The 26933-nt window shown below is 33.7% G+C and overlaps 1 protein-coding gene across 3 annotated transcripts in view; it reads left to right on the top strand.

The window, feature by feature from the left end:
• Positions 1 to 26125, top strand: part of Smad2 (SMAD family member 2) — a 63952-nt gene extending 37827 nt beyond the window's left edge. Inside the window, exons 3-12 of one of the 3 annotated variants that reach the window (XM_013018990.1) lie at positions 2993 to 3082; positions 4097 to 4290; positions 5186 to 5320; positions 9091 to 9165; positions 17134 to 17187; positions 18278 to 18490; positions 20620 to 20757; positions 20939 to 21083; positions 22530 to 22691; positions 24452 to 26125. In XM_013018990.1, coding sequence (XP_012874444.1) covers positions 2993 to 3082; positions 4097 to 4290; positions 5186 to 5320; positions 9091 to 9165; positions 17134 to 17187; positions 18278 to 18490; positions 20620 to 20757; positions 20939 to 21083; positions 22530 to 22653 — 1168 coding nt within the window. In that variant the 3' untranslated portion in view covers positions 22654 to 22691; positions 24452 to 26125. Of the gene's footprint in view, positions 1 to 2992; positions 3083 to 4096; positions 4291 to 5185; positions 5321 to 9090; positions 9166 to 17133; positions 17188 to 18277; positions 18491 to 20619; positions 20758 to 20938; positions 21084 to 22529; positions 22812 to 24451 lie in introns of those variants that run through there. The other 2 variants (XM_013018991.1, XM_013018989.1) reach the window with 2 other exon arrangements.
• Positions 26126 to 26933: the final 808 nt, after the last annotated feature.

Below are 26933 nucleotides of genomic sequence, written 5' to 3'. Positions count from 1 at the left end.
ATTGGAGATAAGAGTATCATGGATTTTCCTACCTGGGCTGGCTTTGAACCATCATCTTCAGACCTCAGCTTCCTGAGCAGCTAGGATTACAGGTATAAGCTATCAGCCCCCAATGATCCCCTGTTATCTTTTGTTCCCCCCTATTATCTTGAATATTTTTTCCTTGTCTGTTCTTGTTTTTATGAAACTGAGTATTACTGAGTATTTGTTTTGTTGATCAGTGTTTATTTCAGGTTTTCTGATAAGGTAATTTTTGTGAATTTTTAGATGTAATGACTTGTCTTCTCCATCCTCATATGAATTTTATTTCTGCATTTGTGATTTTCAGCTCTAGTATTTCTACTTGCTACATTTTAATAGTTTTCATTACTCAACAGTTTCATTAAGTTCATGAACTTATTTAAAATAGCTTAATATTCTTGTCTGCTAGTTCATCTTGGGATCTGTTTCTGTTGATTGTTCAGTTCTGACTAGGTATAATATTTAACTGTTTCTTCATGTTACTTGCCTCGGCAGTGTTAGTTGTGTTCCAGCAGGTAGTTTTCAGTAGCATCAAAATCCATACATAAGCTGGAGCTGAAATATATTATTTTAGTCCTCCACGTGCTAGTTTGCTGGTTTCATTCAACCCCCAGTCTGTCCACTTTGTCATGGAGGTCTCAAAAGGGATTTGGGCACAGTTCGAAGGCATAGTTTGATGTTTTTGTTTTTTCCCTCTGATTGACTATTTACAGTTAACTAGTTTTTTAAGTTACTGTTGCCTTACCTAGCTCACTCTAGGGAGTTTCTTAAGTATGAAAACCTGGAAACAGTTCTCTACTGCAGTTCTCCTCTTCTACAGATTTATGTCCCTTTACTTCTTATTTTCTTCTGGTTTGTCTCTACTGTGTTCAAAGACTTTTATTACATTTGGTTTAGAATTTTTTTATTATCTAGAAGAAAGTTAATGTAGTTGAGGCTCCTTAAATACTACTCTTGCTATCCAGTTTGCATTTTCTTTCACTAATTGCAGCTTTTCAATTGTGGTGTGCTACATTAGAGTAATTTTGTCTGGATCTTTTTATTGAGATTGCATCAAGTACATAAATTTGGTACAAATGTATCCATGATACTGTCTTTTTGTTTAGAGACATGTATGTTACTTACTGTACCTTTGCATTGAGTTATGTTTAAAATGTTTCCTGTATAATTTTGCACATTTGCAGTTGTATCGATTCTTGTTGCTTTGTATACTTTGTTAAAATTATATTATAAAATACACTAGCAGATATTTTTAGAAGCATTTAATATTTTAAAAGAACTTTTGTAAGGATAGTCTGATAAAGAAGTAAAGGGTTAGTAAAGTGGGTAGTCTAATAAACAGGTAAAGGGTTAAGTACTATGTGCTAATAGTAGTCAGAAAATGACTGAGTTAAGATGTGAGGGTCTGTTTGCTTTTAGATTGCATGTTCTTAAAAACTACTGATTATTGATTAATTTCAAGGCTTAAACAGAGTATAACTTAAGTGCGTCATGCTCTGTTGTAAGTTCTGGTTTTCATGTTAGTCCTAGAGTAACTTGAGTGAAATGTTCTTTTAAATGTCATAAGAACAAAATGCCCTCTGACCAATACTGTGTTTAATCATTTTCCTTGAGTTATTTCCAAAAACAAAATGATTATCTAAGTACTATCCCTTTTTTAAATTGAATCACAAAATGTTCTAAAATCCAGATAATTATTTTCTGACTTAAACTATTTATTCCATATATTCTAGTGAATATTTGATAAATACCTTTTAATTAAAGAAACCATTTAGGTTGTGATTTTAAAATCAGCGTGCTTTTGGGGGAAAAGGATAAGTCTAAATTATCCTCTCTTTTTTTGTCTTATTCTAGTAGTTTTAGTTTGTACACTAAAAAGCATTTTAAGGCAGTGCAGAAAAATTTCTCAACATGGTTTTTTAATTTTTTTTCAATTGTGTAATAACTATGCCCCCAAAGCAGGACATGACAACAGTTTCCTGCAGAAAGGCAACTATATAAGGATTGTGTACAGGGGGACTGTTCTGCATAGACTCAGAAAGTCAGTACTTCAACCATTCCCCCTTGTAATAACTGATCTAGTTAGCTTACCAGCTATGTGTGAATTTGGAGTGTAATCAATTGTCTATTTTCAAAAGTTGTTTTGAAATAGTCCATCTTCCCTTTTGAAATTTTGATGACTTTGTAGTATGTGAGAAAGGAAATTGAGTTTCATAAACTACCTTACAGCTAGGATCCATGGCTGTCAAATAAACAAATGTCCCATTCCAAAAATTCCTTTTAAACTCTTCCTTTCTTCCACAGACCAGAAGTTACTTTGAATTGAAGTAGTGGCAGGGAAAATAGAATTTATCTCTGGGATGCCTATGTTCTGGAAAGAAATGTGGAAGAGAAATTTTAAGGTGTGCTATATTGGAGTAACTTCATAATCATGTGTCCTTTAAATAGACTAATAGTAATTTTCAGTGAAACTGAATATATAACTATCACAGCCAAATAATGTGAAAATCTTAACAGCGTTTATATTTGCTTCAATTGGATTTTTTCTTATGTTAAAAGTATCCAATTGACATCTGGTTTCAGATACAAATTAATAGCTAAATTTTTTTTAACTGAGTGATAAAACAGGAACATTCTTTGAATGGCTGAAGGCATGGGTGTTAGATCTTGTTTTGAGTAGAGGAAATGGGAAAGGACATTACAGGTATGATTTCACTTAAGCTAGAGAGCATTGATGTTCACATTTTAAAAACATAATCATAACTTATCTGGAGTCACATGTTTCATTTTATTGGCTTCCTTCATATAGAAAATATAGTAATCAGCACTAAATGCCTGTGAAAAGTGAAACAATGTATATTTTCTGGGTGAAGGAAGTATTCTGTACATTCTCCATGTTTTACATCATGGTATTTTGAATAACCATGCTTCCATGTTCACATCAATTTTTTGTTTTTCAATTTATGCACAGCACTTGCTCTGAAATTTGGGGACTGAGTACACCAAATACGATAGATCAGTGGGATACAACAGGCCTTTACAGCTTCTCTGAACAAACCAGGTGAATATTCTGCCCTCTATGGAATCCTAGAGATCTTGTGGGAGGGGGGGTGTTTTGGAAGACCTCTATTGGGTTGCTTACTATAATTTTGCCTAATATGTTTCCTTAATGTAAAATAAGGCATAGCATTCAAAATATCTGCTTGCCAGTATTAAATGTTTCAGCCGAAGTTTTGATCAATGCAATTTTAGTTTTGAATCTTTTAAAAAATTATTCTATCCCCTAAAGAATAAGAACTTGATAACTATATACTCATTGTAGTTCAAGATTAGATTAATCTGTTGCTGGTCTAATATTTTGAGTAGACACATGACCGGTTATTGCTAAATTTTTTGTTGTCATTTAAATATCATCTTTGTACTAATACATAGTTATTTACTGAAACCCTTATATCACAATTAACAATAGGCTAACTTGTTTTTTTGTTATCTTTTTAAAAATCAACTCATTTAAGCATATTGGTATTTGTCCATTTCATCTCATCATATTCATTGCCATCTGCATTTATGTGTGAGCTATATATAAGTATACCTATGTTACCAAAATCACAACTGAATGATGAGTTACATTAGTTTGAGTAAGTTACTACCCATCATTGTTGATATTTATCATTCCTCACTCAACTTTCTTTTTTTGACTATTCAACTATCTACAGAATTAATGCCCTTTTAAAGAGTTTGGCTTATTAAGGATAGATATTGACAAAATGTTTTTCAAGTACAGTCATATGATAGTCTTTTGAAAAGATGAATTTTTCCCAAGTGATGAGCCTTTTATTGGCATGTGAGTCATTTACTCAGAGTATTGATAGGAAACATCTGCTAGTGCTGCTGCTCACTTGATCAGATTGGTTAAAGAGTACACTTTTCTTCCTGGTTTTCACCAAAACTAACTCAGTGGCTGTCATTCCTTTCTTTATGTTCTCAGTCTACTTAGCCCTTTTGACTACATATTTTTTTTTCTTTTTTCTTTTTTAAAGTTTCTTTCTTTCTTTTTCTCCTTGCTTCCCAATAGATCTCTTGATGGTCGGCTTCAGGTTTCCCATCGAAAAGGGTTGCCACATGTTATATACTGCCGATTATGGCGCTGGCCTGATCTTCACAGTCATCATGAACTCAAGGCAGTTGAAAACTGCGAATATGCTTTTAATCTGAAAAAGGATGAAGTTTGTGTAAATCCTTATCACTACCAGAGAGTTGAGACACCAGGTAGGAAGACTACAGAGATTTTTAAATGAAATGCCTGAACTTAAATATTTTTTGGTACTCTTGTGAATCCAGGGAAATACTAACATAAAATTCTAATAAACTATCTTAAATTGAGTGTATTAATTGATAGTTGTAAATGCTTTCTTTTAAAAATTATGGAAAAACTTAGAGAAAAAGTGAGGTCTGGTTCTTGGATAGAATACTATATTGTTCATAAAGATACTTGTCAGGAAATTATAGGCTACTGTCTTCTTAGAGTAAACTGACAGTGCTCTGTACCTCTGCTGCACTTGTTCTTTTTCTGTTTTTTGTTTGTTTGTTTGTTTTTGTTGTTCTAGTCCTGGAGCTTGAACTCAAGGTCTTCATGCTAGCCCTGAGCATTTTTGCTCAAAACATTTTGTGCTTAATTGGAGAAAAGAGTCCCACAGAATTCCCCACCTGGGCTGGCTTTGAACTACACTCCTCAGATCACAGCCTTTTGAGTAGCTAGGATTACAGATGTGAGCCACTAGCTCCCAGCTAAGCACTTGCTCTTCAATGCAGTTTCAAGAGTATTTTTATGATATTTGTGTATATGTAGTTTATTCAAGCTCATTGCAAGATTTTCATTTAGAGTGTGCTTGGAACCTTAAAAAATACAACTATATATTTTTAGAAAAATCCTCTAGAGTTCTATGAACTCTGATAGTAGAACATTCAGGTGATAGACTACATAAATCAAAGCCAGGATTAAATTTATCCTTTCTTAGGAACTACTATAATACTAAATAGGTGAACTCTAATAACTTTAAAAAATTAATCTGTTGCCTTCTCTTTCCTTATGAAAACTTACATTAAGGTCCCTCCACTCCTTTCTTTCCTTCTTGCCTCTAATGGGTTTCTTTAACTCTTGCAGTTTTGCCTCCGGTGTTAGTGCCCCGGCATACTGAGATTCTAACAGAACTACCACCTCTGGATGATTACACCCACTCCATTCCAGAAAACACTAATTTCCCAGCGGGAATTGAGCCACAGAGTAATTACATCCCAGGTATTTTTGCCTTCTGAAACTTGCCTAAAACTTAAACAGATAACGATTTTGTCATTAACAGTGGAATGTTAGTAAATCATGGTTTTGCTTTTTTCAAAATGCTTCTAGATTTTGAATAGAAAAATCTTGATTTGTTGGATCATTAATTTTGAAATGTCTAAGCTTAGTACATTTAAACAGAAAAAAGCTTTTACTTTATATTCATTTTCTTTTTTAGTGGGTTTAATCTAAGTGCTGTGAGAAGCAGAAAGGACTGTAGTGAAAGTTTATCTTAGTTGTTTGAAACAGAGAAATGCAGAATGTAACAAATAATTGGTTCAGGAAAATTGTATTTCTGAAACAAATGTAACTGAAAGAATGCTTCCTAAATAATCACTATTAGATAATCTAATATTTAAGTGTAACCTTTCTCTAGGAGATACAGTGTTTTAACTCAGTAGATGAAACAACACTGTAATTATATTAAAAATCAGAAAAACCTCTTATTTTTAGTTAGGTTTCTTGTGGACTTTAGTCTAAACTCTAGATGAAATATGAATGAGTCCTACCACATGTCTCTAAAAATTCCATTCTCTTGTTTTATGTGATCCAGTAAATTTCACAATACAGTATTTGTCATTTTAGTCATTAGGTTTTTTTGTGTTTGTTTTTTTTATTGTGAAAATACCATACAGAGGGATTACAATTACATGAGCAAGGTAATGAGTACATTTCTTATCAAGCATTGTTGCCTCTTCCTTTGTCATTAGTTTTTCTCTAAGGGAACAGTAATCTTACGTTATTTTTCCTGTATGTTTCCCCTTGCTTGTTTTCTCCCCATCTAGAAACTAAGAATATGATATTAGAATGAGGACTCAGCTATATGCTGGATTTTTGGTCAGGTTTTTTTTCCCTCTTTTGGTGATGGGAAATGTGTTGAACTCAAGTCTCTAGATTGCAGGCTCTCTACCACTGGAGATATACCTCCACTTCCTCCATTTATGTTTCTTTATTCCAACCTGACTTTAATTTTTTACAACTGAAAACCTGTCAGGAATGTAAGTTTCATGTACATTAAGAAAATACTTCCTTGGAGTTTTCTATCATGGAAGACTGCTTGTTCATTGAAGACACTTTTTTTTTTTTCTTGCTCTAGTCATGGGGCCTGAACTCTGGGCCTGGGCACTGTCCCTCAGTTCTTCAGCTCAAGGCTAGCTCTCTACCACTTGAGCCACAGCGCCACTTCTGGCTTTTTTCTTTTTGCTTATGTGGTGCTGAGGAATCAAACCCAGAGCCTCAGGCAAGCGCTCTACCACTGAGCCACCTTCCCAGCCCCTATTGAAAATAATTCAAAAAGGTGTAAGAAAAGGGAGAAGTATTTTTATGTTTATTTATTTAATTATCTTTAAGTAGTTGTACAAAGGAGTTGCCATTTAACAAGCAATTTATGAATATAATGCATCTATTTTTACAGATAGGAAGTGATAAGGTTACTTTTTACAGTGTTGTTACATAGGAACATTTTAAGAAGTTAGCAAGGAAGAAGAGGGATGGGATGCAATACTAAAGAATGAGACATTTCCCAAGTAGAAAAATTCAATCTTGTCTTTCATAAACCTGGTTAAGGTGGATTTTTTTGTATGTATGTGCATGTATGTTTGTGCTCATATTAGGAGGAAAGGAGATAGTTTAAGTCTTTTTTGGGGGGTGGTTCTGGTCGTGGGGCCTGAACTCTGGGCCTGGGCGCTTTCCCTCAGCTCTTCAGCTCAAGACTAGCGCTCTACCACTTGAGCCGCAGCGCCACTTCCGGCTTTTTTCTTTTTGCTTATGTGGGGCTGAGGACTTGAACCCAGGGCCTCATGCATGCAAGGCAAGCACTCTACCACTGAGACACCTTCCCAGCCCAGTTTAAGTCTTAACGTGGAAATGAGGTACAGTAGTAATAAACTAGGGTATAAGCACAGTCTCATGAGACACATACTTTATAACTTGTTACAAGCACACGCATCTAAATGTGTAGTGGCCTAACTTATGAAGGCGTTTGGGTTGGTATTTTTTTTTATCCTAACTTGTATAGAAGTTAATATTGCATAAAGTAGAAAATCATAATTGAATTCTTCTGACTGGCTTTTCTGATCAGTGAGGCTTGATCCACTGCCAAGCATAAACAAAACCAAAGAGTTCACCTTTTTGTGTGTGGTGCTAGGAATCAGACGCAGGGTCTTGTGCATACTTGGCACATACCTAGTTTGATCCCTAGTCAAAGTTCACTTTATTAGTTCTCTTCAAAAGAAATTTTAGCATTTTCTCAAAAATACAAATAGCTTATTGGTTTGTACAAACGTAACTGGAGGAAAATGAAATACAGTAAGCTAAATAATGTCTTATTTCGTTCACCTTACCTTGGTGGAAGAAATGCCTTATATCTCTAAGACACTGATTAACCTGGCAAAGGTTAGCTCTAACTCTGTTAACTTTAACTTTTAAAATAACATATCTTTTAGTTACATTTTTGCCATTTACTGTTTGGCTATATGAAGATAATTAAGATTTTTTTCAGTATGATGAGTTTAGGACACTGAGTATGGAACACGCCTGTAATCCCAACACTTGGAAGACTGAGGCAGAAGGATCACACGTTTATAGCCAGTTTGGGCTTTGTAATGAGACCCTGTTAAAGATACAGACAAAAAGATTTGAGGTGTTGGCTTTTAAATGGAAAGTTTGGCATTTAAAATTTATGGTTAAATAATTTAAGATACATTGTAGGGATAGTGAAGGAGACTTTTAACCATGCCTTCCTTTCTCCCTTTTAATAACTGCAAGAATGTATAGTTATTAAGGAATGTGTAACTTAATAAAGATAAATAAATAAAATAAAATTTCTTCTCCCTTTTCTTACCTCTTTTTAAATTACCTTCCATGAACAAGCATTCTTCCATGATTGAAAACTCCAAGGAAGTATTTTCTTAGCTTTGTGTATATATTACCTTTATTGCTTAAAACTTTCAATATAAAGCTGTTGAAAAATCTTTGGAACTTATTGTTTTCTCCTTAAAATCACAAATGATGAAATAGTGCAAATATTTTTATTTTCTATGAAGTATACTTGCCTATTCAGATACCACTTGAATATTTTGTTTAAAAAGTATTGAAAATGATACATTTGAGTCTTAATATTTATTTTTAAGGAGTATGTTGCCTATATAGTACAGTAATTCATGCATGAATTTTCTACTTCAAAATTTTAGAATTTACTAGTTAGAAATAAAGAAAAATTGACATGTCAGTCCTGAACCATTTTATCATAAGTTGTACTATAAAACTTGTATTTAACAAAATATGCCAATTGAGTTTGGGTGATAGTGGCTCACTCCTATAATCCTAGCTACTCAGGAGGCTGAGATCTGAGGATTATTATTTGAAGCCACCTTTGTAGGAAAGTCCATGAGATTCTTCTCTCCAATTAACCACCAAAAAAGCTGGAAATGGAGCTGTGGCTCAAGTGGTAGAGTGCCAGCCTTGAGTGAAAAAATGAAGGGACAATACCCAGTTCACACACAGACACACATAGACACAGAAAGGGAGTTGAATTGTATTGCGAGTAGGTTTTAAAGATGTACCTGGAAGATTTTGATCAGAACTTGAGTCATAAATCTTCAGTTCAATCTTTTTTTATAATAATGTTTTTATCTTTTATTTGGGGATTATTTATTGGTTATATTTGGTAGCTATGAGAAAAGGTAAAATCAAATCAAAATAACTACTTAATTTGTTCTAAACTTTTATAGAAACACCACCACCTGGATATATTAGTGAAGATGGAGAAACAAGTGATCAACAGTTGAACCAAAGTATGGATACAGGTAAAAAAAAAAAAAAAGACCAAAATTTCTGAATAATAACTCTTCAGCTCTCTGTATCTACAAGTCCCACATATGGATTCAACCAACCACAGATTGAAAATATTTAAGGAAAATTTTACATCTGTACCAAACATACAAGACTTTTTCTGGTCATTATTTCCTAAATAATACAGTATAACAACTGTTGTCATGGTATTTTTTGTGTCATTTTATATGAGGAAAGTAGCTGAAAACTTTTATTGTCCACAAGGAGTTTTGGACCAATCTTTTGAAGATGCCTAGGGTCCACTTTACATTTCTTATATTAACTGAAATTTGGATATCGCTCCCAAATTTAGAGAAGTTGAGAAACATACCAAAAAGGAGAATCTCCCATTTTGATAGTAACTATTAAAGGGAGATAATGTTGCTATGAAAAAATCCGCATGTATTAACTACTTTGAAAATAATAGAATTTTTTCTTATGACACAAATCAAGATACATTGTGTTCATAAACTGTTAAAAGGCAACTCCTTTTTACAACTACTTAAAAATAATAAAAATTAAAAAAATTCTTTCAATTTATAGTAAATATAAATGTGCAAATACATGGTTTTATTTCTTTTATATATCCTGTGCTTCTATTTAAATTTTTAGTTACCCTAAGATATATACCCAAAAAGATACATGAATATCCCTCTGAGTTGCGTGCCAGTGTCTCTGACTATATCCTACCCTAGTCATCAGGCTCTGGTCTGAGGATTGAGATTAAATGCCAGCCCGGGCAGACAAATCCCTAAGACTATTACCTTGAATTAACAAAAGCTGCAATGGCAGTATAGCTCAATTGGTGTAGTGCCAATTTTGAGTGATAAAGTCAGGTGAAGGTCTGAGGCAAGCCCCATTGCCAGCACATATACACAAAAGGCTCTTTGGTAAAAGGCTATAAGTAGTCTATGTTTTTAGAGGTATTTGAGAATAGGAGATGGAGAACAGCTAGCTATTCAGTGCATCTTTAAAGTAAGTAAATATATCTTATGCTAACACTCCACATAACTTTAAATTCTGTTAATATTTAAAGTCTTTAAAAATTATCTTTTGACTCTTGTCTTGTTAATGTCTTGCAAAGATTTATCTGTTAATGATTTCAAAGAACCAACTTTTATTTTGTTAACTTTTTTCTGTTGACTTCATCTCTCCTACTTCATTTGCGTCTGTTCTACAACATTTTCAATTAATTTGCAATTAATCCCCTTTCTTATCTCTTGTGTACATTCAGATCATTTATTTCTTTCCTAATAAAAGCACTTAAAAGATACAAGTTTTCTCTGGGCATCAGTGGCTCATTCCTGTAATCCTAGCTACTCAGGAGACTGAGATCTCAGGATTGTGGTTCAAAGCCAGCCCTGGCAGGAAAGTCCTGAGACTCTATCTCCGATAAACCACTTACAAAACCAGAAGTGGCACTGTGGCTCAAGTGGTAGAGTGCTAACCTTGAGCTGAAATGCTGAGGGACAGCACCCAGGCCCAGAGTTCAAATCTCATGACCTACCAAAAAGAAAAAAGTTACAAGTTTTCTTCTAACCCTTATTTTGGCTCTAGACTACACATTTTAAAAAATGTTATAAAGAATACTGTACAGAGGGTTACAGTTACATGAGTAAGGTAATGAGTACATTTCCTATTGAGCATTGTTACCCCCTCCTTTGTTTTTTTCTCTTATTATCCCTTCCCTTCCCACCTCCCCAACTCCTCCCTCCCCCCTATACTACACATTTTTAAACATGGCTTTTTTTCTCTATTTAATTACTTTCTAACTCCTCTTGTGATATCTTTGGCCTATTATTTATTTTGAAGTTGGTATTTTAAAGAAAAATAAAATATTGTGAGAATTTTCTAAATACTTAGTTGATTTCTAGTTGTATATTTTGTGGTCCTAAATATACAATAAATAACTTCAATCCATTGAAATTATCTTAATAATTATTTTATTCATTAACATGTGTATTTTTAGCAAGAGTTTTATAGATAGTTGAAAAAGAATGTATCTTATTTTACTTTTAATTAATATTAATTAAATTATTTTGTTATATAATTAATACTATATTTCATTATAGTATTTTCTAAATGTCATTAAGATGAGAATGATTGCTGTTTAAATCTTTTCTGATTAAAAAATCTATTTGTCAATTATAGAGAAGAGTACTCTAATTCTTGTGTTTTTTGTTTTTGCTTTTAGTCCCGTCAAGTTTTATGTTGTTTTTCTTTTTTGGTACTCGTCCTGAGACTTGAACTCAGGACAAGGGCACTCTCCCTTAGCTTTTTCACTCAAGGCTGGCACTTGAGCCATACTCCCACTGGATACTGTGTACCCTTCACTAATTGATCCCCATCTCTTAAGAATTAACATGCCCATGTTTTTCTTATCTCAGTGCTTTCACAGTATACTTTTCATCCTTTTATGTTCATTCTGTCTTTAATATCTTTATGTTCAAGATATGTCTATTATGGACAGCATTTTGTACTGTCTTTATCTTTTATTGAAATAAAATGTACAATTAATGTTTATACTTCCATTTCCATATATATAAAAAGAGATTATTGATACTGGGTTTAGGTTACCATTTTGCTATATGTCTTCAATTGCTTTATCTGTTTTTGATGCCTCTATTTTATTTGCCTACCATAGTCAAAAAATTATTTTTTGGTCGTGTGGCCTGAACTCAGGGCCTGGGCTCTCTGACCTCTTTTGCTCAAGGTTAGCACTGTACCACTTTAAGCTGTACCACAGATCCACTTCTGGTTTTCTGGTTGTTAATTGAAGATAAGAGTTTCATTGACTTTTCTGCATGAGCTGGCTTTGAACTGCCATCCTCAGATCTCAACCTCCTAAGTAACTAGGACTGTAGGCTGGAGCCACTTAGCACCCACCCGGCTTAGTCATTTATTTTTGTTCTTATATTTGCTATTTGGCATTATTTCTTTTTAGATAATATTTCTTATAATATCTTCTAGGTATTGTAAAACTTACATTATATTTTGCACCTTTTATATGAAAGTTACTTAAGTTGTAATATTTATAATTTCATGAGAAGTTTGAAAACTTCACAGCTGTCTAATTCCGTTCATATATACCCAATGTCTTTGCTGTTATCACACATTATACTTTTAAAGGCATTTTTAAAGGATTAAAAAAATACTTTATATTGACCATTTTTACTTTTTTTCCTGTTTTCTGTTCCTTTTCTGGAAACATTAATTTATTCCAGCACCATTTGTTGAAGAGACTTTACCTGTTCCATTGTTTTGGTTTGACTTCTTTGTCTAATGATAATTTGACAAAGAAGTGATAATATATTTGTGGATTTGGCTTTTGTTTTGCTATTAAGACAATTGAATCTTCATATAGATATTTTATTTTTCAGTTTTACAGTTCCCATGTTACAGATCTTATCTGATAATCCCAATATCTGGCTAATATATAGCTCTGCTTCTGTTTTATCACTTTAATTATAGATTACATTTTCCTACTTTGTATGTGTCTCATTTTATAATTGAATACTTGGTATTTTATATAAAATTATACCAGAGTAATTTAGACACTCTTTCTCTTTCTGGGTACTACTTGAAGAGCTTATCTCTCCTCTGGAATGAAGAGTCTAGATGATTTGTGCTTTAATTAATACCAGATTATCTAAAGTTTCAGGTATCCTTCCTCTTAGCAGAATTTTCAGATGCCTGAGACAAGACTATAGGCTATCTCATAGTTTCTTTTTTTCTGCTATTTCTTTTTTGTTGTTATTTATTCATTTATTTTTTTATTGTGAGAATACCATACAGAGGAGTTACAATTACATGGGCAAGATAATGAGTACATTTCTTCTTATCAAGCATTGTTGCCTCCTCTTTGTTTCCCCTTCCCATACTCCCCTCTCCTCCCCCCACCCGATCCCCCCCCCACTAAAGTTGTGAAGTTAGTTTTTCAACATAACAACTTGTACAACAACTTGTACATCTCATTGTTGCAATGGGTCTACCTGTATCCCTAGTTAAATGATTTGTTTTTGCCCTTCCCCTCGACAAATTATACCAACATCAAATACAGTGAAAGCAAGGGTTATACCGTGGGGGAGGAACATACAAAGCAACATAGAAATCATCTTATAAATATGTTAGAAACACTTGCATGAAAGAAAAACAAACACTTGAATACTTACCTTGGGGTTCATTCCCCTAACATCAACTTATCTGACCTTTTCTGCTTAACTCAGACATATACTAGTTAAGGGAAACCATGGGACCTATGTTTCTTTGGACCTGGCTTACTTCACTTAATATAATTTTTTCCAAGCCTTTCCATTTCCTAACAAATGGGGCAATGTCATTCTTTCTGATGGAGGCATAGAATTCCATTGTGTATATATATCACATTCTCTTGATCCATTCATCTACTGAGGGGCATCTGAGTTGGTTCCATATCTTAACTATGGTAAATAACGCTGCAGTAAACATAGATGTGCTGGTAGCTTTAGTATGGTCTTGTTTGTGATCATTTGGGTAAATGCCCAAAAGTGGGATTGCTGGGTCATAGGGGAGCTCTATGTGGAGTCTTTTGAGGAACCTCCATACTGCTTTCCAAAGTGGTTGAACAAGTTTACACTCCCACCAATAATGTAGTAAGGTTCCCTTCTGTTCATAGTTTCTTATCTTAGCTTGACACCTACTCCCGTTCCTGTGTTATCATGTACTCAGCTAATCACATCAATTAGAATGAATTGATGAGGACTAGCTCTGTGTTGGGACTTCTTAATTCTCATAACCATAAACTTTTGAATTGGTTTCTTTTTAAGCAAATCCAATCCTGTCTGTGTTTTAACTTTGTACACTATACTGTCTGTGGCCATTCTTTCAACATACAGTCCTGGCTTGTTTCTTGATATTTACCCAGATGAATTGAAAACTTAAGTGTTTACATAAAAACGTGATCATAGTCTGATCATAGCAGCTTCATTCATGATTCTAAAATATGTGAATATAAGCAAAATATCCTTAATTAGTAAATAAATAAATTGTGGTACATAAAGACAATATAATATTTAGTGAGAAGAAATGAGCTATTATACTATTAAAAGACATGGAAGATGTGAAATTGCTAAGTGAAAGAGACCTGTCTACAAATGCTTTCTTCTGCAAAGTCCCAACTGTATGACATTCTAGGAAAGGCAAAACCAGAGACCATAAAAGGTTAAGGCTAAAGAGAAGGGAAGATTGATTAGGGTAGCTTTTTTAGGTCATTGGAGTTACTCTTGATTCTACAAATGATGTGTACATGCTATACATATATACAAATATAAAGTATAAAGCCTAATGAGAATGAGACTGTGAACTTTAGATGATAATGATGTGTCAGTGTGAGTTCATTGATGGTAACAAATATACTATTATAGTATGAGAATGCTGATGCTGAGTTGAGATTGTAGAGAAGGGGCAGTATATGGGACCTTTACATACATTCCTCTCAATTTTGCCATGAACCTAAAATAATAATAATAATAATAAAATAATAATGTTTTAATGTCACCTGAAAGATGCACCAAACAGATTTTTTAATAGAAAATATTTTACAAATGTGTGACAATTCTAAGACCTGAGTTCTAAATTTAAAAACTTAAAAACAAGAGGAAGAAGATAGTTAATAGAAAAAATGGACAGAAGGAATATAATTGGACCAAAACAAGAGAAACAAAATGCATAAACAGTTACCACATTTAAACTTGTTAAGTTGCAGGTGTCAGCATGTAGTGATATCAAGAAACTAATGAAATGAAACACATTTTTAGAGGGTACTTCAGCACTTGTTTATAAAAATATCTTTGATATAGAGTAAAAAAGCTAGAAGTATAGCTCAAATGGTAGAGTGACAGCCGTGAGTGAAAAGTAAGAACTTGAGGCCCAGAGTTCAAGCCTTAGTACCAGCACCAGGTGTCTGTGTATAGATACGCATGCATGCACGTATGTATGTGTGTGTATGCATGCATATATGTATGGAAGTAGTTAATAGATGAGTATAACCGGGCAATTTCCTTTTCTATCAATAGCTTTGTTTATTTTTTGTCTGCTTCAGCAAACAGTGGTGAAATTGAGTTAGTTGGTCTAAATATATTTGACCTATTCTTAGTTGTACCAGTTGCCACTTGCCAACAGATTTTTCAAATGAGTAACTAGCTTAATTGTATTAAAGAAGATCATTTTGTGTTCAAAAGTATTCATCATCTGTGCTGTTTCTCATTTGTCTGTTTATCTTGGAGCTGCCCTTTAATCTTTGCTACCTGCCATTTTATGTAGTGGTTGTAGGTATGTGGTACATGAAGTAGTCTGACCTCCCTTTCTCTATATGTGTTCCAGCGTGTATGTGGGAAGCTTGGGAGCTATATGTAAATTATGCTCATTCAGATGATTTTCCCTAAATATGTAAAGAATGATAAAGGTATACTAAATATATATTTATAATTCTAGTAAATTATTTAACATTTACAACCTGTGCTGTAGAATATAGTTGCATGGAATTGAGTAAAGTAGTCTTAAAGATTGTTTTGTTCTGTTGTCTCTCTTTTGTTGGTCCTTTTTCTTATTTTAAGTATTTATGCCCTTTTATTTTCTTGACTTGAGTGATCTGGATTACTTAAAATGGAAATAAAAATCAGGTGATTTTCTGAGAAAATATGATTCGATAAATCTGACTAGAAGAAATAAACCTATCTTTCATCTGAGAAATAATATCTTAGAGAAAACCCTAGGGAATTGTTAATTCTACTAAACTTTTGAAATGTACTATTAAAATATAACTTGAACTTATAGAGCATAGACAAAGACAAGACTTTTAAGTTATTTTAACATTGATCATACTGCCTTATAAACATAGCACTAGCATAACAATACTCATTTGTATTGCTTCAGATTGTCAATATAGAAGTTACGAATAAGTAATTTTATCTCTCAGCTTCAAGGCCAATTATGCTTAGAGGTAAAATGCTAAAAATATTGCCTACCTTAAAGAAGACAAGAAGATCCACTATTAGTGCTCTTTCATTAAATGGTAATATGAAATTCAATAAATGTTACATTGTCAGAATCAGAATTGAGTCATAGATCAACCAGATATTTGCAGTCTACCACAAAAATTATCTCTTAAACATAAAGAGCCTTCTACAAATAAGTAAAAAGAATGATTAATATAGTAGAAAAATGAGTAAAGAACATGTTGTTCACAAAAAGAAATACAGTATAAGGAAGTAGTTTGTGTCGAGAAATGATAATTGAAAGTATACTTATCGAAACTATATTTTCATCTGTCAGCAGTAAAAGCCTAAGCATCTCCTCACCATTTTTTATGTTACTGGGAAGGTAAAGTAATGCAGTCTCTGTGAATGATAATTTTACCAAAATCTGTCAATTAACCACATACAGACTTTTCAGTCTGGCAGATTCTCTTAGAAGAGTATCTTTCAAAACATATAAGATTAGTCCTTACAGTGTTGTTTCTTAAAGAAAAAGATTAAAAGCCTGAGTATTTATCATAATGGAATTATAATGTACCCTGATGTTTTGTTAAGCTACAATTGGATGATAGACCAGCAGGTAATAATGGGAACACAAACAGGTTCTAAGAGAAGTAGTACCAATACTTTTGCTTATGTGGCTCCTACAATGATTTTGGAATGATACATAAAGAGCTGTCAATAATGGATGGATTTCTTTGGGATGGGGAATTGGATGGTGAAAAGCCAAGACTGTTCATACACCTTTTTATGGGGAAGCTTCCAAAATTAAACATAAAATAAAATAGTATCCTATTTGAATTCTTGGAATTTAAATTATTTGTGTTTTATTGTTGAATTGCATCCAGCTATGAACATTTTATGATTACTTAATTAGAAATTCAGAAAATTGTTCAGTGTCTAGTTTCAAGTTTTCTCCCTTTGTTTTAGGCTCTCCAGCTGAACTGTCTCCTACTACCCTATCTCCTGTTAATCATAGCCTTGGTAAGTTCAAGACTACTGTTTTCACAGTGCCTACTTAAGGAAAAGTCCACTCTAAAAGTTATTTTTCATATGTATGAGAAAACAATACCAGTGAATAAGCAAAAATAGGCAAAAGGTTTAAATCATTGCTTTTAAAAAGGCAGTTCAAATATTATACTAAAAGTTTTCTACTGACACCTGTAAGTAGGAAACACAATCGTTCTATTCATTGAATATATGTTCTTTATGAAAATATTCCTAATATGGAAATATTTTTATTGGTATATTTAATGTCTTCCTGTAACAGTGTAAGAGGTGTGTGTGTGTGTGTGTGTGCGCGCGCACACGCGTGTGTGAGTGCTCATATATGTATATACATGTATATATATATATATATATATATATAGCGTACAAATACATAAATGTATGATAGAAGAGAGAATTTGGATGAGCGAATGTGTGTGTGTGTGTTTATGTATATTAACTTGTGTCATTTATTTTTAACCTTATTTTACTTGGAGTTCTATAATTTCTCCTCATCTTTTGTATGCTTGGAACTCCATAAAATAGAAAAGTTTCAGTTTTTTTCTTTTCTTGATATTCTTCATAATTTTAGTTAAAGGTACAGAATTAAAATATATTTGGTTCTTATTTTCCCATGAAGTAAGCTTATATATGCAGGAATTTATTTTCTACTTTTTTTAATAACTAGAATAACTTACCAAGTCAAAATAGACAAATGGCAAAGGTCATCTTTTATATGCTTTTTATCTTAGACTTACTATCTTTGTTCCAGCTTTATATTTTATCCTACCAAAATTAACCTCCATTATGTATTTTTAAAATGTACTCGGTATGGCAAGTTGACTTACGACCTATGGTTTTATATTTGGGCAAGAACTTGATTAAAACTACTGATAATCCAGTATAAAATGACACTTCATGAGATGGGGGAAATTTAAAAATATACTATGTGTGGAAACTGAGAGAGTTCCATCTACTTCCTGAACTGATGCCCATGTCTTCTGGAATAGAACATATGAAGACGATACTATTCTATTTTTGTCTTAAATTGTTCACACATCTCTCTTTTACTTGTTTTCTTTTCCAGATTTGCAGCCAGTTACCTATTCAGAACCTGCATTTTGGTGTTCAATAGCCTATTATGAATTAAACCAGAGGGTTGGAGAGACTTTCCATGCATCACAGCCCTCACTCACTGTAGATGGCTTTACAGATCCATCAAATTCAGAGAGGTTCTGCTTAGGTTTACTTTCCAACGTTAATCGAAATGCTACAGTAGAAATGACAAGAAGACATATAGGTACGTTTTCTTTTCCTGGTGTGAAAAACCAGTACGGTATACTTATTTTGTGGGCTTGTTTATAAAATACTGAACCTTCCATTGTTTAAATGCTATTGTAGTTAAGTATATAGGCTTTACTGCCTTTGATAAATCCTGGAGATTCTTCAGTCTTCAAGAACTTTGCTTTGACTTAACATTTATTTGGCACACTTCATAGTGAGAATTCCTTCAATAAATATATATTCAAGTAAATTTATATTAAATCAAACCTGATCTCAAATAATGTGAGAATACCGTTCAGAGGGGCTCAGAATAATGAGGGTTATGGATCGCTGGAATTCCTAGAACCTGTCAGCAAGTTGATGAGGTCAGAATGTTTACCTAATGATATCAAGATACTACTTGCCATTTTTACTCCTGATTTTCTTCCAAGTGGTCAGTGAATATTTAGGTTAAATGTGCTACTGATATATAAATTCAAAAGAATTTTTATTTGGGGGGGTCCGGTAGTGGGGCCTGAACTCTGGGCCTGGGCGCTGTCCCTCAGCTCTTCAGCTCAAGGCTAGCGCTCTACCACTTGAGCCACAGCACCACTTCCAGCTTTTTTCTTTTTGCTTACGTGGTGCTGAGGAATTGAACCCAGGGCCTCATGCATGCAAGGCAAATGCTCTACCACTGAGCCACCTTCCCAGCCCCTCAAAAGAACTTTGAAGTAAAGAACTTTGGAAGTGACTGGACTATTGTCACTTCTTGTTATGCTGGGAATGAGTTATTTTTCATAAATATTGTTTATATTAATAAATGGCAGGTTTATTGAATTTGTTATAAGTTTCTCTAAATATAATCCACATATGGCAAAATCCTTTGGGATGGATATGTAGTATTTTTTAAACAATGAGGTAAAAAATTTGACTCTCTTAATAATTGAACATCATTCTGAGCACCAAGTTTGCTTCTGTTAAGCATTTGCCATTATGTTCTGTAAGAAATAATACCTACCAAGGAATGATTTGTATAATGCTGCTTAAAAAAGAGTAATTTTGATACTGTAAAATGTATACTTAGTTGTATTTGTGTAGAATTCCCAAATCTTGGTTGATACCTAAATTTGAATCATCTTACTAAAGTACCCAGGTGTCACTGCAGGTAAAGAAGGCCTCTGACTGTCCCACTACTTTACCCACGTAGTATTTTCTTTTCTCCTTACTTTGCATGTAACGAGGATTGAGGACCTTTCATGCTAGACAAATGCTCTACCACTTGAGCCACACCTCAGCTCAGTTATTTTCTCTTTTGTATTTTAACTGGGGTTTTGCATAAAAAAAAATCAGCAGATATCCTCTGTCCTCACTTTAACAATGTTTCAGGTAGCAGGAATTTTAGATTGCCTTTATACTTTTGGTTTCTTGTTTATCATGTGATTTTGATCAGAAAATAGAACCTGAAGAATCTGTTTTTTCTTTTGTATTTTCATGATATCTGGTTGATTGTTGTATAAATATTAAGATTTAAGAGAAAAGAGTATCAGGCTCTGCATTTATCTGTAAATCTGGCTTGTTGGTTGTCTTCTTTCACTGCAAAAAGATAAGCTCCTTTTCTTAAGGTCAGGTTACAGCTGAAAACATCTTAACCCATCTGAAAAATTCTCTTGACAGAGAAGGTACTGAGACACCAGGATAACTCTTACATTCTGTCATAAAACAATTCTTTTGCATCTTTTGATTTGTCAGATTCTGAAAGGAATACTAAGATACCTCATTCCATTTTTTTTTCTTGCTTAATTTTGCTTATAGATCTAGAGATTCGGTTGCCTCTGTGATACATAGCCTCTTGATATTTTTTTTGTAACCTTCATGTAATCTTTAAGGAATTCTGCCTCAGTGAAAATACACTTGTTCAAACATAGTCATTCTCTCAAAATTAGCTCAGTTTTTAAAGTTTTTAAATACAATTTGTTTGAAATGTTCCCATTGTCAATGTACTTTTTTACAGTTTAAAATTCTTTAGCATATATTACTTTTAAAGCCTGGCTGTGTAAAAAGTCACAGAAATACTTAACAGATCATTTTAGAATCTCTCTTAAGATTTCCATAGTCACACTGAAATAATAAATGTTCTAAGACTAACATAGTATTATTTCATTTTAGGAAGAGGAGTGCGCTTATATTACATAGGTGGGGAAGTTTTTGCTGAGTGCCTAAGTGATAGTGCAATCTTTGTGCAAAGCCCCAATTGCAATCAGAGATACGGCTGGCACCCTGCAACAGTGTGTAAAATTCCACCAGGTATGGACTCAACAGTATAAATATCACATCAACTTACTTAGCTGTTCTAGTTGCTAATAATTTTAGGAACCAGGAGATGATTTGCATGCTCATATTGTAAATAAAACGTATTTTCCTTTTAAATTGTTTCTTAATAATGATGCTGTTCACACACAGTTTCATTTATTATTTTTTTTCCTAGGTTGTAACCTGAAGATCTTTAATAACCAGGAATTTGCTGCTCTTCTGGCTCAGTCTGTTAATCAGGGTTTTGAAGCTGTATATCAGTTAACTAGAATGTGCACCATAAGAATGAGTTTTGTAAAAGGTTGGGGAGCAGAATACAGGTATGAAATATATATTCAGTTCATTAGTTTACAGTATAATTATTTGTATTCTATTCTTCTAGCGTTCATTTATAATCTCTTTTCATTGAAGATCTGGAGTTAGCTGATCTCTATGTATAATAATAAAGGAAAAGTTGGAGACCTGAATTCAAAACTGTTGCAAATTCCAGTGCTGGCATTATAGATGATATGATTCAAGCATGTAGGCATACATTTTAACATAATACCAGTATATTTAAAGGGTTATGTTAGTTTACAGAAGGACATTTTTTTTCACTTAGAACTCAGAGAAGGCTTCTTTGTAGTGATGAGGCATCGACTACTTTTTAAAAGATGTAAAGGATTTTATAGGTAGGAATGGATAGGGTGAAAAGTTGTAATCCTGACAGTTAAACCGCAGCTTTGTTTAGAGAATAAAAATGGAAAAAACTAAGATTGGACAAACATGATGAAAGGCCATTTGAGCAAATAACCTCCTTATTTGTGGTCTCATCTTGTATTCATTACCCAAAGTCAAGTGAGCTTCACACTGTGGCTCTTGTAGTACTGTATGTACAGGTATAATAGAAAAAATTTCAGACATAGAAATTTAAATATCAGCACTTGGAAGTTAACTTGAGCATTTTCATAATCTGAAAGATATAGTGGGGTACTTACATCATCTGCTACAGAACACATTTTTAGAAATACTGTTTCAAATTATATTAGGCACATATCATTCATTTGGAAATGAAGAGCTGATAACAGACTTATGTTTGGAAGGTTGTCATGTTGAAGATGCAGAAGCACCATTATTGACTTGTCTGTGTAACAAATAACTCAGACAAGTTCATGAGAGGGACAGGATGTCAGAAAACTTGGTAATTCCCAAGGAGTTGTCAGTTTGTTGAAGTACTAGGGGTATTTTGTTGGTTTGTTTGTTTTTAATCAAAAGACTGAGTGATATTGCTAAAGAAGATGTTTATTCTTTAGCTCTATTAGGGGAAGTTCAACTCTCAAGTCTTCTGTGGTAAAAATTTAGCTTGGGTCAAAATTCAATATGATTTTGATATACTCTAAATTTGAACCCTGTTCCATTTAAACTCTGTTTGATACTAAGTATCTTATTAATTTATGGCTGGTTGAGTAGGGTGACTATTTCTCACTTTACTTGCAATAGTACTTCCTGTGTACTTCTCTTAGCCTGATAGAGCTTACATTTTCCCTCAGAAATGTCCCATTTTAAGTAATGGTTAAGTAACAATGTCAATAAACTACTCTTAATTTAAGAGGAAAAGAATGTGTTTTAAATTTCTTAAAACAGTTCATTGGAGTATTTTGATTTTGAAGATGAGCCATTTTTCAAAATAATAACCCAGATGTACAAAATTAAGAATTGTTCAAATGATATAACATTTTGTTACATACAGTTTGCTAACTTTTTTTCCCTTGTATTTATTCAAACAGAAGACAGACAGTAACAAGTACTCCTTGCTGGATTGAACTTCATCTGAATGGACCTCTACAGTGGTTGGACAAAGTATTAACTCAGATGGGATCTCCTTCAGTGCGTTGCTCGAGCATGTCGTAAAGCTTCATCATCAATCAAGTTCCATCAAAAGACTTAATGTAACAACTCTTCTGTCATAGTATTTGTGTTTGGTCCCCATGGACTCTTTGCTATCCAAAAAATCCAGAGAGAAAACAGCACTTGAGGTCTCATCAATTAAAGCACCTTGTGGAATCCTTTCCTATGTTTGAATATTAGATGGGAAAATTAGTGTCTAGAAATGCCCTCCCAAAAAGGGGAAAAAGAAGATTTAAAGACTAAGGATATCTTGTTGGGCCTAAGACTGAGTGTCCCAAAGGTTTATAATACAGTAGTAGTTATGTGTACAGGTAATCATGACCCAGTATCGCAGTATTGTGCTGTTTATATACATTTTTTTAGTTTGCTTAAATGAGGGGTGTGTGTGTGTGTGTGTGTGTGTATGTGTGTGTGTGTGTGTTTGTATGTGTGTGTGTGTATGTGTGTGTATGCGTGTGCTGCTTCTTGACCTTAGGCAAGCCTTTATAAAGTTACAGTACCTACTCTGTTATTCTCACTTATCCGTTATTTTTGTCTTTTTTAATATATAATATATATATCAAGATTTTCAAATTATCATTTAGAAGCAGATTTTCCTTGTAGAAAAACTAATTTTTCTGCCTTTTACCAAAAAATAAACTCTTGGGGGGAAGAAAAGTGGATTAACTTTTGAAATCCTTGACCTTAATGTGTTCAGTAGGGCTTAACATTCGTTCTTTCTGTGTTTGTTTATTTACTGGTAAATCTTACTATAGAGATACCTTGCTGACAACTTTTCCCAAGCCTCTTTTCTTCATCCCACTTTTGTTCTGATACCAAAACAGTGCAGCGTGACTTCATCATCAGTAATAGTTGCGCTAATAGCCCCTGGCACCAGTTAACTCTGGGACCAGTAAAAGTTCGTATGGACTAAGTCCCCTTGACTTGCAACCAGATAATAACTGACTTGTATAGCCTATCAGTCTACTGATTTAACCTTCCACTTCATAAAAAATACACAAGTGACAGTGTAATTGTTTTCAGGGATATGCTAGAATTACTTCAGTATATTTATCCTTTTTAAAAAGCCAATCTAGTAATAAAGTACCCTTTTTTAAAAGGTATTTAAAAATATTTCAGTAGTAGACCTGCTCTCTGATTTGAGGAGCTTCATTTGACTCAGTTACCAGGTTGTATTACGAAATGGACCTTTTATAATGTAATTCCATAAAAATCCCTAGAAAAGTTATGCTGAGGTATGATCAGCAGATAAGGGCCATCTGTTTTTAAAGTATGTTGTATTCAGTTTATAAATAGGATGCTGTTTTGCATAATTAAGAATTTAGAATTTTAAAAACGGGGAGAAAAGCAAGTAAGTTTTTTTTTTAGCATTTACTTCCCTGCAGTCTGACCTGTTCCTAACTCTTCTAGGTATGAGGTTGGCTTCATGCACTGCAGTGAGAAGATTCCAGCAGCTCTGTTGATAGACCAGTGTTGCAAATAATTATGTCTAATGTTGACTCATGACAGTGTAAACATTTCTTCTTGTTTACATCTCAGTAGAATAACCACTCCTGATCTTGTTTTCGTGAATTTTCATACTTTTGGAGATAGATACTTTTGGTACTTGTTCTTTGAAACCATATTTACCTGTATGTACAGGTTTCATTTTTGATACTTTTTTTTCAGCATTTGGTTGTTTCCTATTGTATACTTTTCCATTTTCATATATTTGTGTGTATATGTATGTGTTCATGTGAATTTGGTATAGTAATTTTTTATTCATTCAATGAATATTTATTGTTCACCTGTTTTGTGCTGGGAACTTTCTTAGCCTTTAGAAGAAGGTGAACAAGACAGCTCAGCTCCTGCCTTTGCTAAGACAACATTGATCAAACCTGTAATCGTCTTATGTGTCTATGAAGGAGATAAACAGGGTTCTGTCTAGAGACTAGCAGCTAACATGATGCTTCAGGTAGGACATTGAGAAGGCCTCTGAGGAAGTGATGCTTGAGCTAACACCTGGTCTAGAAGGAGCAAGCCATGTGAAGAGCCAAGGGAGATTAGCACTCCTGGTGAAGGGGACAGCATCAAACACAAAGGCTCATGCTAAAAGTAATTCACTATTAAGTGGTCATGCTTTATACAGAAACCTCTACACAAAACCAAACTTGAAGATCAGAATAGTGCTACAGTTTATTATGTTGAAGGTGGCCTTATTTTGTGATACGCTGTTTCATGTCATTCTTATTAATAAATTCTCTGCCTGAAACCTTTGCTAGAAAAATTTCCTATTTGCACCAGGCCAATACCACTTAATTAAAAAACCCTTTCTTGCGCAAATTTTCACCAACTTGTGACCTGCTGCTTACTTCCAGACTTCTTGTTTCTCACTGATTGTTACTTCCATTGACAGTGTGTGAGTTATTTCCCAGGTATTACCACCTTCAAGCCTGCTGGCCATCTCAGTGGAGGATCTGTCCTTCATTGGAAGTTTTGATGTACTTGAGAACTTGTACTGATATTGAAAACACCTGTTGTATTGAGCAGTTGATTTCATCATAGTGGTGATTATGTTTGTGTGAATATGTTTAATGATCATATTTGCTCTTTTAATGAGATACTGGTTTTTGTATTATATTTTTTCTACTGTGGCCTAATTTTTGTTGTTTTTTCCCCCCTTTCTTTTTCTAGGAATAGTTTTTATTCCCAATGATAGTGTCTCCTCTCTGTTGATTTTTGTCTTGATTGAAGTTAGCAACATGATTTGGGATTTACCCTTCATAGCCCTGTGATGTCCTTCATGTAGTACCCCAGAACTGAGTGGCCATGCTGGTGTACCATTTCTAAGGTGATTTAGGCGGTATCTTCCCAATGGCTCCACAGAGGCACTATGGAGCTGGCCTAGTAGGACTTGGTAGCTGGTGGAGTTCCACATAACATTTCTTCTGAAAAAAGTTTTATTGCCTTTTAAAAATGTTTTGTAAATTCTTTAGAATTAGAGTAGAAACATCTAACAGGATTTAGTGCCAGTCTTTTGTGCTAATTTCACCATATTAAAGTTTTCTTGATAAGATCTGATTTACACTGACTATACACTATGGGTACACATTCACTCAACCAGTGGACACAATGATGCCTGTTGTCTACTATGGCCCTCAAGCGTATCTTAGTCCTGTGAGCATATACTCTGCCCTCAGGACATGTTGCCCAATTTTTCTGGAAAGCTAAATCTTCTAATTCTACCCTAGTACTTTGTATTCTGAGTATATTTGCAGCTTATTTAATATCTAGTTGTATTTTTTACTTTAAACCATATGCAGTTTGTTTCATTCATCTGCCTTATAAACATTGTCAGATTTTTCCTTTTGTTAAAATTATTTTAATTTACTTGATTTGTGCCTTTGTTGGTTTCATCAAGACTAAGACTTTGAAGATGCAGAAAATCAGTCTAGTCTCTTGCTAGTTGAAACAAATAAAAGAAAGTATATGCCCAGTTGGTTTCTCTACCTCTTCTAAAAGCTGCCCATATATACCCTTAAAATCTATCCTTTTTAAATTTACAAAATACTTGCAGCAATTATTCTTTATTAGGGCCCCTCTTAGTTTGGATTGGGATGTTGATAGTGGGATTTAAAGCAACACAAGACGATCTTCACTGTACTGAAAAATCTGTCTTTATATATGGTCTTTGCTTTAAAAACAGAACATTCTTATTTCCCCATTTGCCCCTACACCATGCCATCTTCACAAGTATCTATCTCTATCTGGACATGAGCAACCAGGGATCTTTTTTATTACTCTGATCTAAGGCATTGATGTTTAGATGCCCATTGTCTTTCATGTGCTTTACTTAGATGAAATTTTTTTTTATATTCCTCAACAGAATTTTTTGCTCCTTCCCTCTGACAACATGTATCCAAGTGGTACTTGCTGATTTCACTTTCCCCTGCCAGCCATATTTTATATGTGTACATCAAAATGTTTTTTTTCCCCTCAGAACTTGACTGTTTAAAGGAAGATTTTTTTTTTTGTATGCCAAGTCCTCATTTCTTTACCAGGAAGGTCAATACTCAGATTTCACTTACCCCTTAAAAATAGCTCAAAATTCTACCTGGTTAACTGTCTTTGTGACTAGCAAGTAGCAAACTAACAGACTTTTAGTTACCTTTATAATGGACTTTGCTGATATTTAAAGCCAGTGTTAGCCCTTATCCCACCCTGGGGCTTACTTGATTTTTGTATTTAGTACAAATATCATGGTAATGAATATGGTCTCCAACCAGTCAGAATCCTACTATTGA

This window comes from Dipodomys ordii, unplaced genomic scaffold, assembly GCF_000151885.1.
Source record: "Dipodomys ordii isolate 6190 unplaced genomic scaffold, Dord_2.0 Scaffold43, whole genome shotgun sequence".
Classification (NCBI taxonomy): Eukaryota; Metazoa; Chordata; class Mammalia; order Rodentia; family Heteromyidae; genus Dipodomys; species Dipodomys ordii.
This window is presented reverse-complemented; position numbering and strand designations above follow the sequence as displayed.